The sequence below is a fragment of the Acanthopagrus latus genome, chromosome 18 (genome assembly GCF_904848185.1).
Source record: "Acanthopagrus latus isolate v.2019 chromosome 18, fAcaLat1.1, whole genome shotgun sequence".
NCBI lineage: Eukaryota > Metazoa > Chordata > Actinopteri > Spariformes > Sparidae > Acanthopagrus > Acanthopagrus latus.
In genome coordinates, this window is record NC_051056.1 from 26,343,122 (window position 1) to 26,360,658 (window position 17,537).

Here is a 17,537-nt window from a genome sequence, read left to right on the forward strand (position 1 = left end):
CTCAGACAAAATGACCACAGACCTAACTCGACACTTGGCACAACTAATACACTTTCTGCCCCTCAACAGGATCGTCTGAGTGACCCTGACAACAACTGGGTTGGGAAATCATCAAGATTTACCAGTAGTGCAAAAGTAATCCCATTATTATTATTATTATTATTATTATTATTATTATTATTATTATTATTATTATTATTATTATTATTATTATTATTATTATTATTATTATTACTACTACTACTACTACTACTACTACTACTACTACTACTACTACTACTACTACTACTACTACTACTACTACTAATAATAATAATAATAATAATAATAATAAATTCATTAATAGTTGTTCTTTTAGCAGGGAGTCATGTCGACATCTGGTGAAGCTCCACAGTTTTGTTTGGGTGGATACAAAGAAGAACACTGGATACGCCTCAGGGGACATCCTAGTGGGTGTTTCACTCTCCAGGTGGGCTGCCCACAGTGGAAATTGGAGCTGATGGTGTATCCAGGTGGAAGTCACAGGTGGAGGTTTGGTAATGAGTTGGAGGAGAGTTGCTCAACAGCTGCTGTACTGCTGCAGCAGAGGGACCTGATGTCTGTATTTGATGTGCAACAAACGGAGAGGTAGCATCCTTGTGTTCTTTTCTTTTACAGTCTATTTATTACACAGACTACAGTTTTCTTACTACTTAGTGTGGACAAATCATGACCGTGCCCTTTCCTGCTTCACTGTGTCAGGACCCTGGTGACTCAGAACTGCAGAGCTGAGGAGAATGTTTTTCTATCCAGACTATATTCCATCGTTAATCGATGCTTGTGTAATTGTTTCCAATTTAGAATGACATTCTTTAGAGTGTGGTGAAAAAAAACATTTGACATTTGAGAGTGCACACACAGGCTGTGAGGCTCAGTGAAGTTCTCCACATGTAGCAGCTCTGACATGTTTGCCAAAGTTAAGAATGAGGCGGTTATACATTTAACATGTTAATAACAATGGTTGGTTATTATGAACTGTTACTGAACAAACTTATCTAATATGTGCACTGACAATGTAAATCTGCCAGAACTTAATTGCTTTCATATACATTATTGGATTACATTCTTTAACAACCACATTTTAACAATACTAAACACACACACTCGCATTAAAACAAAGTATTTGTGTTTATTTTTATATTTGTTTCACTTTTATTCTTGGTTAATATTCGCTCATTCTTTTCAGCTTTAACATCTTAAAACTTTATGATGAAGTTTTCTATCACAGTGTTGGTTCAGCTTCTTACTAAGCTCCCTTTTTATGAAGTTGTCAAACATTTAAAGCCTACAACGTGTCAAGATGATTGATTATTTAAGATCGCAGAAAGAGAAAATGCCTCTTGCCTAAACAATACAGTGTAAAACAATGAAAAATGTCCAATCTGGCTTCAACTCCTGTCGCAGCATCAACACTTCTCAGTCCTAGAACTGAATGCTGATTGTTGATGAATTCAATGCATTTTTCTCTTTTATGATTGTCACTGTCTTAAATACAAGAGGCCACTCTAATCTAATCGTGCTGTACTCCGTTAAATGCTCCCCTGTATGGTGGATTAACAAAACTTAGTCTGATTCATGTCCCTGTCTCTCAGCTGCATTTTAAAATATATCATTTCAGTTTGTTTCATTTGATTCAGTCTACTTGCACCTCAGGTTCCCTTCAAATGCAACTAGTTTTTCTTTTCATTCACAGCGAAAAGTAGTCTTCGCTCTTATCTTATCTCATTTCAACAACAGCAGTTCTCTTTATTCAGGGCTAAGCCACGAGTCAAAAAAACTGCAAGTCCTTTTTTTTTTTTTTTTTTGTCAGACAAGACAGACAAAAAGGACACGATTTATCAGACACTTCAGTGGTATGCATAATCGCTATACTAAAATACATAAAGTGACACTGGCATCACAGTCATTCATGTTGTCCCACTACCCATCACAGTCGCTGAACCTTCAATACGAACACACATCAAAATTGAAAAGGGAGGTTAGAGGTTTCCGCAGCAGGCACTGAATGTGATCTATGATGCTGGAGTGCACGTGTCAAGGCGACTCGGGGGAGCCGTGTGGCTGTGTAGGACGCTGCCTCCCACCAATTGCCATTCTGGAGGTGAGATTTTCTACACTCATCGCTGCTTCCTGCAAATTCAAAGCCCATCTGCTGAGGGCTGAAATCAAAGATGGCGCTGACACCAATCAACATTGTCACAGCCCATAAACAAGTGCAACGACATGCCCACACTGGCACATACTCAAATTCGGGCACGCACACACACACACATACGCATAGGAAGACACACACGCACAGACACTTCTGTCTATCATCCGTATGCTCTTGCCACATGCCCCCTTCCTGACATCAGACCTCGATAATTTTGCGTGATGAACTCATTCATCTGTTCTCTGTTCATGGAAGATACAGGGATACGAAGCTGAAATGCACCGATGCAAGAAATCCCCAGCACACGACAGGAGAACTGGTTGAGTGCAGTTGTTAATGTAACTGTGATGTATGCATCCTTCAGGTTATTTTTGACATTCTCATCCAGGACTTAAAATAATTTAGCAACCCTAAAAACATACTTTTCCCAGTCTACAGTATGTCACTGTTTACCCCCTCCCTATATGTTCTTTAAGGAAGAAAGGAAAGAAACATGGAGTAAGGGTTTGCATGTAATCTTAGTATTTGACATGTATATTTCATGAGATGCTGTCATCTACTGTACACTCTGAGGGAAGGGATATCAAGGGTACAGATGTAAAAAAAAAAAAAAGATATTGCTCTACCCACCAAACAGCACAAGACTTCCAGACTTCCAGCAGTCACTCAGTTTATGTGTAACAAATTCACACACGCATTTAATGGATTTGAGATCAAGGAGGTTCATATGGAAGAGAGAATGGGGGTTGAGCTGTTGGTGAAATTCGAAGCCAGAGGTTTTTGGAGATCATTTAAATCTAACCTGAAGGCTCCCCAACCAAAAAAAAAAAAAAAAAAAACGAAAGCTCGAAGGGCGAGGAAAATTGTCCACACTAGCAACATCTGAACATTTAGTCCAGTTACGCTCATGGGGATTCGAAACACCTACATGTAGCTTTAGCCCTCGCTTCTGATAGGAATTTACTTCACACATGAACACAGACAGGGAGCTTGGATGTGATCTATATGCACTTGTGGTGACTGCAAAACAAAACAGTGGAGGAGACAATTCCCCTGAAGGCCCAGTACAATAAAACACTATCACTGTTAGTGGCTTTCTACTGCTTGTTCCCCACTTTGTTAAGCTGTTTGTGGAATGTGAAAAAAAACAAAAAAACAACTGGAATGTCATATAAAATATGGTCATGATTAAAAATGATGTACTACTATGTGAACTAATGGTGTTCAACATGAGGATATTGGCTGTAAAATAGAATACAAATATAACTGTGGACACTTACAGAGATTCTGCGCTGTCTTGGCGTCCAGGATGCGAAGCTCTTTCGCCTTTTTCTTGAATTGTTGCATTCGGTCGTCAGTCTCGTCTTTCACATCTTTTCTGACTGCAAGAACAAAAAGAAACAAACAATATTTTCAGAATAACTGTGTTGACATTTGAAAGATGATATGCAGTGTAACATAACTGTAAAGCACCGACTGTAATCAACACTGCATGAAAACAAGAATTAAATGATTTTCAAAGACACATTTTCCTTTCCAACAACAAAATGAAATAAATAATTTACATACATTAAAATGCAAGTACTTTTATGCATATTAAAACGTAAGCTGACAGGCTAAGATGGGTAAGACGGCAACAGATGGTATAATCCAATTAAGAAACATAGTTTCCATATCGGAAACTTTTCTCTTATTAAGAGGCAAAAAATATAAACTAACTATTTGAGTTCCCACTGCAGAAATACTTAGTGCGCTACTTAACTGTCCAATTTAATGATGTGCCCTACGTTCAGCACAATAACTTGAAATAATACAACTGATATAATGTATCACTGTGTAAAACAGACAGTCACTATTTGTCTTAAACAAGGTGTTAATGAACCATAACTGTCACATGCACCTCCTTGCTAAAATAAGCTAAACGGTAACAATACAGCTTGCTTTCACAGCACATGTAGTGTAACACTAGCACTTCTGAAGGCTCATGTGACTGATGACAGCCCCCCTTTAACATTACGCTGGGACTACATAATGTGCAATATCATGAGCTGTGGCATCGGAGCACAGTCCTGCGGATGACTTCCCGCCCTTCATTTGTTTGTGTGTGCCAACATTTCTGTCACTGTGACAGTGGGAAGATGGTTGATAAGCACAGCTTCTTCCCTCAGGCCCTGTCTGTCAACTTGCTGGAGCCAGGGAGATAATTGTGTTACCCCCCACAATCCCAGAAAATGGCATTAAGTCTCTGTTACATGACTGAACACAAAAGCCAAATTGGTCCAAGAATGACAAGACCTTTGTTTTCATAATGGAGATATTACAGAGTCTCTCTGGGGAAACGCTGCATGTCAGTGTGTATTACTCTTCAATAACATCAAGCACTAGGTGTCCATGCACTGAACAAAAGGTCAATATTTTAAACCGGAGTTACATTACTGTAGAGGGGAGGGGGGACTATTTTTCACAATGAGAAAGCAGCAAGATTCCTTAGACCCTTCCCTTTTCTCCCGATGGCTTCTGGGAGAAGCAGCACACTCTGTTGCTAATCATCACAACTCCTCTGTTAAAGCCCAAGGTGGGAGTCTCCCAGGAAATCTAGAACAAACAATCTGCTCCCTCAGCGCTGGCTTGCATATTTGAAGAAACTATCAAAGAGGGAACATCTCCTGGGCAGCCAGAAGAAGGAACGCTGAAGGCACCTGCCTAACTCCAGTGCTCACTGTCAACACATGACAGTGGGGATGTGGCTGTTTACTATATTAAATAGCGCTAAAAAGGATCTAAGCAAGTGCCAATGCTACGTAGAGTATTATGGTTTGATTTTCTGTCAACATCAGAGGATGTTCCACAGAGGCTGACAAGACTATGCACTCTAACTTTATGTCTAATGGGCACAATGGGCTGCATCACCTTCATACTCAGTGGAGCACACAGATGCACTTCAGCTTTCAGCCGCTTCAGTGGCTTGAACTTTTCTATTTGTATACAGAGGCAACATGCTGAGAGGCAGGACTTTGGATGTTACAAATTGATTAACTTAAAGGATGTTTCGGAAGATGTTTCTGAAGCGGAGGTATTTTAGCAGGACAAAACCCTTTCACAAGAAGTCGTCCTTAAGAACAGGCACATTCAAAAAGAAAATGTTTGGCAGGTGATTGGAAGAAACTGGCTGTATATCCATCTATCACAGGCTAACGATAACCAATCAGATCAACAGTAGGAGGAAACTACCACCAGCGAAGGCCAATGGAAAATCAAACTCTTGCCCGTAGCCTGTCCAGAGAGGAGAAAACATCTTTACCATAAAGAAAAGCCATCAGTTCTTTTCTCCATTAAAAAATCAAAAAAAATCAAAATGATCCCCAGTTTTGCTATAACTGATGCTCGTGCATGATAACAACAACCATTGTTATTTTCAAATGAGCAGATACTTTATCTCAGATGAAAGGATGCTGAAGAATCACTCTGGTTTGTTTGTTGTTCAATCTTTGACAGGATTAGGACTTTACAAGCATTCATTACTATTTCAATAAATTCATTATTGGATCAATATCTAATTTTGCTAATATTGTGAGTACTGAATGAGTACTACAATACATCAATGCATCTGTTTTGACATGACCAAGACCAAGTCAAGGTTCAGTTAAAATGGCCTTTACCTTTTCAAGATAACCGCAAGGTTTATTTGGCAACTCGGGAGATGAAACAAGTGAAAAATTGAACTCAACAGGTCCTTAACTGCTTATTGTGAAGTCAATGAATGTGCCTGTTTTCAAATGAGACAAATATGAATCCAATTTCCCAGGTTAGGCTCATTCTAAGCCTTGTGCTTTTTCAAGACTGAAAAATATATGTTTGATTTGTTTTTTTTCTTCAAATTCTGTGTCAGCAATTTTTCATCACAGTTTCTCCAAACCCACCAAATAAGACAGACGGAATAAATATGAATTACTTCATAAAAAAATCCAATGAGCACAACATCACTGCTACAATATCCTGACTCACATACATACACTGAGTTGGGAACCAGTGAAGCCCAAGAAATCATGCTGGATTTCCTCATGTGCAGCCTTGAACAAAGAAACTGGAGAACCAGCAAAAATAAAACATGAGGAAACAATGACCTCCCTTAGAGAATAGCCCACAGAAAGAGGGCAAATTAAAGTGAGAGGGGGGAAATTTGGCTGCATTTCGTGCTGAACTGTTCTCTTATACCTCCTTTATTTTCTCTAACGCCACTTCAATGCCTCACCTAGGGTACCTTACACTCTCAGCAGGGTGCTCTCGGCCCATTTGTCAGGGCCTCTGCCGACTTTGCCCTTACTCCCACGGCCCCATGCTATCTCAAATTAAACAGAAAAACAGTGCCTTTAATAATCTGTGGCACAGGCACATTCCTTTATGATACCATCCTACACGGTTCAGAGCCCCCCCGCTGGGCACTGAGTAGTGCCATCAGTCGGCTGATTCCTGCTGCAGTATTTGCTGGCTGACTCAATTATGCCACATGTCACATGTTTCCTCCGAGCACTGCATGTGGACTGATAGGCCCTGGAGGGCTTGCACACATCGAAGCTGACACACTAGTAGCAGTACCAGGTGTGTGGACTAATGGTAGCATATTTCAACCAGATGGTTGTCCACAGCAATAAAGGAAGTTTTAGAAATGTTTTCAAAACACAAATGTTGTCAGGTAACTGAAAAGCCTGTGCTCCAATTGTGCTCGTACTTTGGTCGAGTTAAACTAGTTTTTGTGACGGGGAATGTGCGTCCATCTCATTGTTTTTTTTCTGCCAAGAAGGCTTAACCTGTCCAACAGTTTCTGTCTGTAACAGCTGATCCAATTCTATGCCAAAATTTAAACGTGTTTTTCTAGTTGCCCAGAGGCTAACATGTAATGCTCTGACAACAATGCCATTCCTCCTGCACAGATTTATATTTGTTAATCAAAGCTCTCAAGCAATTTCTCAGTAATAAGCCATTTGTGATCATTTTTTTTTGGCAGCTTGCTGGTTTCCTGGTTGCCATTGTGTACAATGGTGACATCACAGAGAGATATGTTGTTGCCAGTATCATTGTCTGCAGCGAAATCATTTATTGATTGATGTTTGGATGAAGCGGTGAGAGGAGCGTGTTTTTATCCTGTAAAAAAAAAGACTTTAAAGACAGGAAAAAAATCTGTTGAAATATGAACAGCTCTTTGTTCTCTGAACTCACTGTATTATGTAGGGCTAAACTTCTCGGGCCAGATGGTCTTGTCAGGGAAATAACAGGGTCAAATGCTTTTGACTTGATATTGACCATGCAACTTTAAGAAGAGAAATGTACCAATAAATTATAAATAGTTAGTATTTTGCACTGTTTTGTTGTAATATTTTAACTTACAGGGGTGAGGAGCATTGAGAAGCATGTCAAGGAGAAGTGTTTCAAAATCATGTTTTAATAAAACACATGAAGGATTCACTGGAGCCAACAGAGAAGTCTCTGGTGAGTATATCTGTTACACATTCCATTAACTGAGGGGGTGTTGGAGCTTGCTTCATGCCAAAAGGAGTCACCAAATTGATAGAGGTTCCATTGAAAAAATACATGAATGTCTGAGAGAGAACAGATTTGGCTTATTAGAGATGACTTGGCATCCATGTTAAGCCTTCTCTGTGGGCCTTGGACTGAGGTATACCCTTGGGAAGCTCTGTGATAACAAGAGTTCTCCAACACTTGGACATCGAGTCTGTTTACTGGCCCAGAATCACTCTCCTGGTTGCCTTCCATGTGATATCTCCCTCAAGACGTCCATAAAACCCAGGGCATTACGAAGCTAAACACTACCACATGTTCACTTCCGGACACAGACCATCCGGCTGAGTCCCGCCACCAGGCTTCACACAGTAAAATGAGCAGGCCTTGAAAAGAAATAAAAGAAACTGCAGATGACAGGTCTTCAACAAACATATTTACAGTAAAGGCAAAGGAACACAGAGTGGAACAGACAATGTAGTGTCTGGTCCTCTACGAGGCAATTTATTCTCTCAAATGTGCAATCTGCCTGCAAACATGTGCCCTGTCCTCCATCTCAGGGACTCACACTGAAGATTGAGCTGCTGGAGGGCTGCCAGCCTGTCTGAAGGAGATGGATTCTGAGGAAGAGTCACCGGCCGTGCCACAGATCTACAGAAATACCAATTTTCACAAGAAAAAGTGTGTATATATAGACGAGAGATATGGGGTTCTTCCATACATACTGTATGTGCTGGCTTGGCTTGACTCGGTTTGTGTTTTTTGCACTTTTTATCACAACAAGGCTACCTGTGTGAAGGTGTGTATCTAACTGATGATGTGCTTGTCTTTAAAGTTACAATTGCTGCTGGAAACCACTTTTCACCTCCATACTATCGAAGCATAACCACTAACAAAGGTCAGCTGGTTCACCTAATTTCCAATAACTTAACAAGATATCTGAAACAGCTGAAACCAGCACAACATGACAGAAAACTACAGCAGACGTCTGACAGCACAAACATGGACGTAGGAGAGAAACTGAACTTCAAACCACAGACATACAGTTGGAACTATGCCCTTCTCTCAGGTAATCTACCCACAGGAGTGAGTTTTGCAACACAGACTTGTCTGAGGGAAAACCCTCTGTGAATCTGTGGTTTATAGTTAATATGTGTTTCCACATACACACATGCATATCCATACACGCACAATCACAGAAAAACAAAACAGATACGAAAATGGACTCTGACTGAATGAGAGCAAGAAAATATCAAGGTATTTGTGGAAAAAACATAGCGAACAAAGGTAGTGCTGGATGTCTACTGGCGTGATAGAGGCTTGTGGGAGGGCAAAAAAGCGTCTGGCCCAGTCATAGCTGGAATAATGAGTGAGACCTTCAAAAATAGAGAGCACGCTCAAGATCTGAACGTACCAATTGACCAGTGAAATCCAGCTGTGACCAATTTCTCCCATTGACGAAGGCTAAACAGAGGTCTCTTTCTCAACCCCGAAGCCAATTTGCTGTGTGGATACACACCTCTCTATCCACTCCCCCTGCTTCTTGGATCTCAGAAGCACGCTCCCACTCGCAAAAAGGCAATCCCTCTCCCTTTGACTCAGAGAGATGAAATCATTCTCTTTACTTTCAGCTTGGCAAACCTGCATTGATTGTCTATACTACACCAGAATACACATATCAGTATAAATGCAACATATGCAATGATGACTACGACAGCCTCATAAGAATACTTGGTATCCGAGTGGATATACATTTTATATTTTGTTCCTATACTAAATAAATGCATGCCTGTCAAATGATTAAGTGTCTCTCTTAGCAGCAAGAGCACACATTCAAGTTATTTGTGGATGAGTTCCTGTTCCCGTTCCCAGGCTTTAACCTTGACATAACAAGACTGTTTAAGCTGTTTTTTTTTTTTTTTTAGAAACAGTCCTCAGCTCAAGGTGAACCATTACAGTGGAGCTGCAGTTTGGGGAGGTGGAGCTATCAACCATGCAATCATCATCACGCCTAATGATAACAGGGAGTGGGGGGAAGTGGCTGATAACGATAATGATGATGGAAACTGTGGATAGTGTGTGTGAGTGCGTGCACACTCATGCGTGTCGAAAAAACACACTTCCAAAAAAATATGTATCCACCCGTTCAACCAGGCATAACTAGTTTGTTTTTTTTGTTTTTTTTTTGGTTTCTATCTGTCCTCCCGCTCTAAAACCATCTGGTTCCAGTTACTCAAGATCTCAAAAATAAAAGGTGTGGGTTATGGGAGCAGGAGTCCCGCTGAGTGACACTCCGACCTGTGGCCAGTAATGTTTTCAGTATGCAGGGAGAGGCTCAGCCCACGGTGGAAGGTACACAGCTGGGCCTGGAGCAGGGCCCAGTGAGAAAAACGCCTCTTCTTCTAATTGAGACAACACAGATCTCCCTCAGTGACCCCGTTCCCTGTTTCCATTCCAAGACGAGAGGAGAGCCACTCCAGCAAACGATTTGCGACGGATATGGTCAGTTTCTCTAAAAACTGGAGAATCACAGCAGTGATATTATGATTAGACACGATTTGTTTAACTTTTAGTGTATGCATGTAAAACTAAATATAACTCTTGAGAATGCAGCGCTTCAGGAAATCTGCTCGCTGTCTAAATCAAACTTGAAGTGTCCACAGACTTTTTTTTGGGTAAATATGAGCATTTGTATGATACTCTAAGGATTTATATCTATGAAGGGAGGAGCAAAATGCCAGCGGTACCTCTCAGGTCATAAATTGGTTTTGATTCCAAAATGGACTGCAACTTAAAAGAGAAAACATTACAATGCCGAGCAAATACAAAAAATAAAAAAAAATCCTCAAATCAATAACTCTGAGCATTGTCAATGACCTGAGGCTTTGTACTGCCTTTTAACAAGTATATATTTAATCTGCCCACATCTACACATGACTGTTGTTCTTTCTCTCAGAGGCAGGGAGTGTGGGAAGGCTCTGACTCTGCCTCTTAAATTGGTCATGGAGACATGCTCCTGGGGGCAGCGAATGGATTGAGCCTGACAGCCAATCAGTTCTAGGAAACCATTCTCTGGTGGTGCCAAGGCTGCTCGCTGTGACCCAATGCGCTTGAGCGCTGGTGGGAAGGCACTAGGCTGATGGTCCAAACGGCTGCCCCTGGCGTCTGTTAAGACCCCACCATGGCATCCAACCTTAAGCATTCAGTAGACAACGCCGGAGCCCGGCCCGTGTGACTACGAGGGGATGAAGAATAGAGATTTGAGGCTAAGGCTGTTCCTTGGACAGCTGACAGGATTACTGATGCCCCAGCGGTCTCTATTACCTCTCCCACCACCATACTAGATAGGACCAAGCCCAGTGAAGTACTCTGGAGTATACTGAAAGAGGCAAAAACAGTGGAGATTTTATGGTGCGCACCTGCACTTCTGGATACCGTTAAAGGAGATATTATGAAATACGTCTGTGCTCTCTCCTGCTGGGAGTTACATGAGAGAACTGTTATCATCTTCGCCCCTGTACTATCAGAGGTAGATCGGGCCAGGACAGGTTTAGACTAGTTTAGGGATGGAAGACTGGAAGCAACAGGAATCAGCAGGCAGGCTCTGCGAAAATTATAAATTAAAGAGGTCACATGTGGTATTGAGTGTGCAGTATGAAGAATCTGGTTTTACAAGCAGCATAACAAGTCTTTTAACATTGGGGGTTTGTTGTATTGTTACTTTTGTTGTGTTGTTTGTCTTTTAGGTAAGGCTGGCAACAGAAAAAAAGAAAACAAGAAATCTCTCCAGTGAAGAGATGGTATTGTTCTGCAAACAAGCCTTATGACAATGACCAATTCTTCTTCTTAAATTTCAAGTTTATTTTTTGTTGTTGTTTTGTTGTTAAAATAGGAGTATAGTCGCTCTGAACGTCATTCATACTGTCTGCTGCAGAGAAAACGGCCTGGGTTTTGTCTGTGCAGTGACTGTCCTACTTTGGCGAGTATTCGACAGGGTTTCATTTTGTACATTTGTCAGCTGACAGAGAATAATTTGCCCTCCCTCCATCTTTTATAAGCTGAGTTATCCCATCTCCCTTTTTTCTCCCTTTCACGTTTAGCCCTGCTCCTCTTTGTTGTGTTGTTTTTTTTTTTTCACTACTTCAGGATGAAAATGGAATGCTAAATAAGCAAAAATGTGTTTTGTTTTGATTTGTAATCTGTCTCTAGTCATTTAATATCATAATTGTTTGTACACTTGTTTTTCACTGTATAAGCTGCTGTTTTTGTTACCGAATGAATGAATATACTTATCTTAAATTCCTGCATCGTCTGACTGTATGACTAACACATATTGACTGATGAGGCCATAGTGGCTCACACCTGATTGTACAGAGAGAAATTACTACAGTAAAGACATTAAGCATATTTTTTTTTATTTTCATTACTTTTTTGAAAGCTCAGAAGTGCAGGTGTGTCTGAGCTGGCGGCTGACGACAGTGGGGCATGAAAGGTTGTCAAAAAAGAAAAAAGACGAACATGTTTATGTTTTATTTTTAAGAAATGTGCTCAAGTATTATCTCTTCTTCTTGTGAAGGTTAACCGATAGGTTGATCCAATTTGTCAACTGAGGCGTGAAAGGACTTAAGAAATACTTCACATTTCTGCACTGGAAAATGTCAAGGTTTGCTGAGAGACGAGGACAAGAGGAGGGGGAAATGACTTGTTCTCATTCTGGCAGCTTGACTCCACGCTTGTTAGCAGCAATAGGTTTATCCTTGGCAATCAACACGGGGACAGCTATTTACAGTAAATTTGAAGTCCCCACTCACATAAAAGACAGCTGGCACTATGTATGCCCCTAAAATGCATGCTGTGCCTATCCACACACGCGCAAATACACACCAATGCTCATACATGAAATAAAAAGAGGGGATTGGTCCTGCGATGTGATTGAGGCTGTAACAGCCTCCATCATGTCACCTCCTGATGACTATTCTTCACACAACCGCAGAGAAGCATGTTCTGGTGACACGAAGGTGACAAGGCAGACATGCCCTGATTAAAGATGCACCGTACGACACCTGGGGATGGAGCTAAAAGCGAGGCAGGGAGAATATGTGCGTAAAGAGAGGCACTCAGTCGTGAACTGCATTTAAATCCAAAAATCACAGTAGCTGTTGAGCTGCTCACCTGCCGCCATGTTTACAAGGAGCATCTCTCGCTCTCCTTCTCTCTTTTAATCTGCATCACCCTTTATGTAGACTGTATATATGCATAATGGCTCCTTTTGGACTATTCTATAGATACCCACTGCAAAAAGTTGTATTGTGACCATAATAGAATGATTAATGTTGTATTGAGTAAAAGCAGCCCCACAATTACTATACTGAGCAAACTTTAAAAATGGTGTTCTGCTCTAACAAGAGAAAATTATTTTGTGCAATTATTATTACATTGGGAACAGATTTTATACACCAATGCATGTTGATGAAATAACGGAGAACTACCAGAAGTTCAGCCAGGAAGAGTATTATGTAGTTTATTTACCATACCATCCTGTCATTCATTCACGCCAGTCATTATCTTTTCAAATAGTCAGCTCGCGCTGCTGTTTCACATGACCCCTCCATCGACCCTCAATCACCACCAAGGTGTGGCAGCTACACCAGCTTCCATCATTCCATCAGCCTGTCTCTGTCTCAGCGGAGTCATCAGCCCAGCATCACCACCACCGGTGTCTGGACTCCACGGGTGGATTTATCTTGTCTGAGTGCCAATGACTTTCTGTCAAGACTGTATTATCACATATCATCTGCTGTAATAAACATTGTCTATACTGCATTCACATGTCTCGCCTGATTAAAATGGCAGGTGTTGAGTACTGATGTGCCGTACGTGGGCGTAACACCCCTGTGGTCAGGGACAGTAAAGCAAAGATACTCCCGAGGACTGAAGACAGGGAGAGAGACAGGAGAGGGAGGGGGTGAGAAAGAGGCTGGCAAAATGAAAATTAAAAAAAAAAAGAGACTGAAAAAGAGAAGCCAGAGCGTCTGCATCTCAACCTACTCACTCACAAACACTGTGGCCTTTTAGTGCATAGTAATCGCTTCCTACGAAACAACTACTTTCAGTGAAATCACAAACCACTGGCGACTGACAGAAATATAGAAAACATAATTGTGGGGAGAAACACTACAAAAAGGGAGCTTGATGAGAGAGAACATGATTGTAAGTATGAACACACATGTGAATTATAAAAATGGACACCCCTCATGTGCATTTAACATGTCTATCCTGGCTACATGTTTCTTTTTTTCTTTTTTTTATGACATGAAAAGCAGCTAACCTGTAATTATTTTGAATTTGGCACACTACAGTGCAGCTACATGCTGTACACTGCAGGGTCCAAATCTTGATTAATTATCCTTTGTTTAGTCAGGGAGAATAAAAACAGGTTATTGAAGCTTAATGAGTGATAATGATAGACTTGCTTTTGTGCTGTAGGAGAAAGCAGGAGGTCAGAGCCCTGCATGTAAAGCAGCCTTTTGTCTCAGGCACTCATGACTCCAGTGGCAGGACTGTAATTGGATTCTTGACTTGTGCTACAGTGGAATTAAGGGTATCCATGATGTTTGGGGCACAAACCGTTTAAGTGCAAGCCACCTCTTAGTGGGCTGATTATGATGTGTTTATGAGTCCTGCTGCTACCCTGCTGTCTGGATGACTTGGATGGGATACTGCATTAACCTGTTGGCAGTAAAAAGGATGCTGAGGCACTGAGTCAGTCACTTAGTGAAGTTTTCCTTGTAAAGTGTAGCCTGTGAGCGAGTGGATGGCTCCAATAAAAGCTCATACTGCTGACCCAGACTTTTTAGCTGCTACTACCCTAAGCCTACAATACACTATTGGCTGTAATAATGGCATTACAGCTGGCCACCTCAATTACACCAAAAACAAATTGCCTTTTTTCTTTTTTTCTGCGAGCTGCCTAGAATCCCTTTTTTGTTTTCTTGTTTTTTTGTTTTTCTTTTTTTTTTTGTTGTTCCTATTTCTTTTTAACTGCAAACACAGGCCAGGTGCCAGGATGAAATGTTGCCATAAGCACAGTGTTGTCACAACATAAAACTGAACATTGAAAACCTAAAGAAAGACAAAGCTGCTACATAAGGAAATGTGAAGTTTCACCATATCCATGGCTTGCACAAACGTACGTCGCCAACATTTATTCTGGCAATAGGGTTGGCAAACCATTAAGACAAGAGGCAATGCAGAGAATATTAGCGAGCTGTAACAAAAGAGTTTTATTGAAATAATCTTTTTAATTCCCCATGTCCACACAGCTACCCTTTTGGTGCAATGAGAAAAAGAAAGGTGCTATAACATTATGACACCCACTTTCTTGTATAGTAAGGCTGTGATCAATCAAGATATTAAAACTGAATATAAGGGGAATGCACAGTCAGTCAGGTATACTCTCCTCTGAGATATCGTTTGAAAGAACACGATCAAATCGATCATGCTGCAGCGTGCGAATAAATGACACATGATTTGACAGATGATCAAAAATGGCAATCGTATTGATGATTATGATGGAGTGTAGGATGACACTCGAGCCTAACGATGTCCAGAAAGTTAGTACAGCTTCCACTGACTCTTCATAATAGTTGTGTAAAGTCATGGCGTGAAACGTGTAAGGTACAGAAGTCGCTTTGGTGTGCTGATGAAACGCAAGTACAGAGGCTTCTGTGGGTGCTGCCACATGAAGAAAAACGGCATGGGGGCAAATACATGACCAATGGCAAAAGATGACGCCTGGAACGTGTGTTCTCGCTTATTTGGCCCAGTCAGCCTACTCCAATCTCTAACACTCTCTCTCCCTCACACACACACACACGCACACACACGCACGCACACACACACACACACACACACACACACACACACACACACACACACACACACACACACACACACACACACACACACACACACACACACACACACACACACACACACACACACACACACACACAGGCCTTGATCTTGACATGAGCTCTCAGAATTTTTCACCCACTGTTACAATTCTCTCTCTCTCTCTCTGTGTATATATATAGAAAATATATATAAGAATGCACAACAAAAATGGAGTACACAAAGAAGAAAAAAAATCAATGGGAAAGCGTTTTCCCCCCCAAAACTGTCATTTCACCCTTAATAGCCATAAACGACAGATAAACACAGGTTGTGCTAGCACCAGATGTTTATCTCCAGCCAAGTGTCAGCTGTCAAGTGAAATTTTATGGATGTTCCGATTTGCCTCTGACATGTAAAGCTAAGTGCACACGTGTTAAAGAAAAAAAATGCTGAATCTTGCCAAGACATATCGTAGATGAGAAAAAAACAAAACAAAAAAAACCCAACAAATTCATAATGGCACATCTCCAGCTGCCAAGCAGACAGAATTGGGTTAAAATGCAAGAAATGTGGGGAAAATACATGCATGCAGACAAATACGCGCATCTGTTTATTCCACAGTGCTTTTTTTTTTTTTTTTTTTATGCTTTCTTTACTGCACACGGCATAGCAGATGCAGCGTTCAATAGGCTGCTAAAAAAAAAAAAAAAAAGATTTGTTGGGAGCATGTGTGAGCACAATATCTGACTTCCCCACAGAAGCACATCACTGTCTAACACAGGAAACCTGCCAGGAAATTCTACATGCCGCACTGTACAGTCCTCTACTGTACTCACTGCAGTCTGAAATCTCCAAACAAATGATCTTTCTACGTTTGATTTGCTTTCAGGATACCACTCTGGTGAACCACAACAGCGAAAACACAGCCATTACGGCTCTAAAAAGCTGAGTTTGTGGTGCTTTGACATGTAAGTACATCACTTAAGCAATTTGGTGCTCCGAATGGTTATTGCTGCCATTCTCTTAAGCACCAGCCTCTGAACTGATGGGCTCCACCTGAGAAATGCGTTGATGCGAATCAACACATACTGTAGCAAAACATACACTAACAAGTACTTCACAGTGCCGAGGTTGTATGACTGGTTCACGTCCGCTCCGTGCGCTCTCTGCCTTTTTATGTATTTAAAAGTCGATGCTGAGAAACAGGGCAGACTTCAGAGAGACATTTCTGAAGTCAAACGGACAAAAGGATAAACGCCTTTAGAACTGGAAAATGCCACTGATCCACCATCATGTGAAAAGAAAGTGTACCGCGATTACATTTTTTTGTTCCTTCCTCCCTCTTCTCCTTCCAACCATATCTTCCCCTAAAGTTACACTGATCCAGGCAGCAGCGCTGGGACTGGAGGGAAGTGGAGGTTCACAGATCCTACAGCACAGGATAAGCCTTCCACTGGAGGTAGGTGGAGGCAAGTGGGAAAAGGATCATCTCGAAAGGGGATATACAGTAGTCTCCTGTCGGCTATTCATAACTAATGTAATGCAGGATTGTTCGTGTATTTATTGTTTACATGTAAATCATTCGATGGATTCACATGCATGTGCAGAAAACCACACATGTGCACTGCAGAGGCATTTTCTTCATTTTGATAGACAGCTAGCTTGTAGCTCATGCCTTGTTTTTGCCTTTTTTATTTCATTCTTTTTCTTTTCTCTAACCCAGGAGCTGTTATCTGTAACAGCAGTTGAGTCTGGTGGGGTCGGCTCACCTGCGAGATGAACAAAGACAGTGTCACAAAAACAGCTTAGCATAAATGCTTGAAAAAAGTTAATCAATCAATAAAATGTCTCAAATAATTGTATTGTTATTACTAGTGGGTGCAGCCACCTTTCTTTTTTCCTCTTCCTCTTTGTATTGTTCTAATCATTATCA

General features: G+C 41.1%; 1 protein-coding gene and 1 long non-coding RNA gene across 7 annotated transcripts in view; one reads left to right on the forward strand and one right to left on the reverse strand.

The window, feature by feature from the left end:
• diaph2 (diaphanous-related formin 2) overlaps window positions 1–17,537 on the reverse strand; it is a 391,770-nt gene that overhangs the window by 171,067 nt on the left and 203,166 nt on the right. For all 6 annotated transcript variants that reach the window (XM_037076294.1, XM_037076293.1, XM_037076295.1 and 3 more), the window contains one exon: window positions 3,472–3,573. In XM_037076294.1, coding sequence (XP_036932189.1) covers window positions 3,472–3,573 — 102 coding nt within the window. The remainder of the gene's footprint in view (window positions 1–3,471; window positions 3,574–17,537) is intronic.
• LOC119007022 lies at window positions 16,348–17,461 on the forward strand. Its single transcript, XR_005070984.1, has 3 exons — window positions 16,348–16,572; window positions 16,978–17,063; window positions 17,328–17,461. It is a non-coding gene; the product is annotated as an uncharacterized LOC119007022 (long non-coding RNA).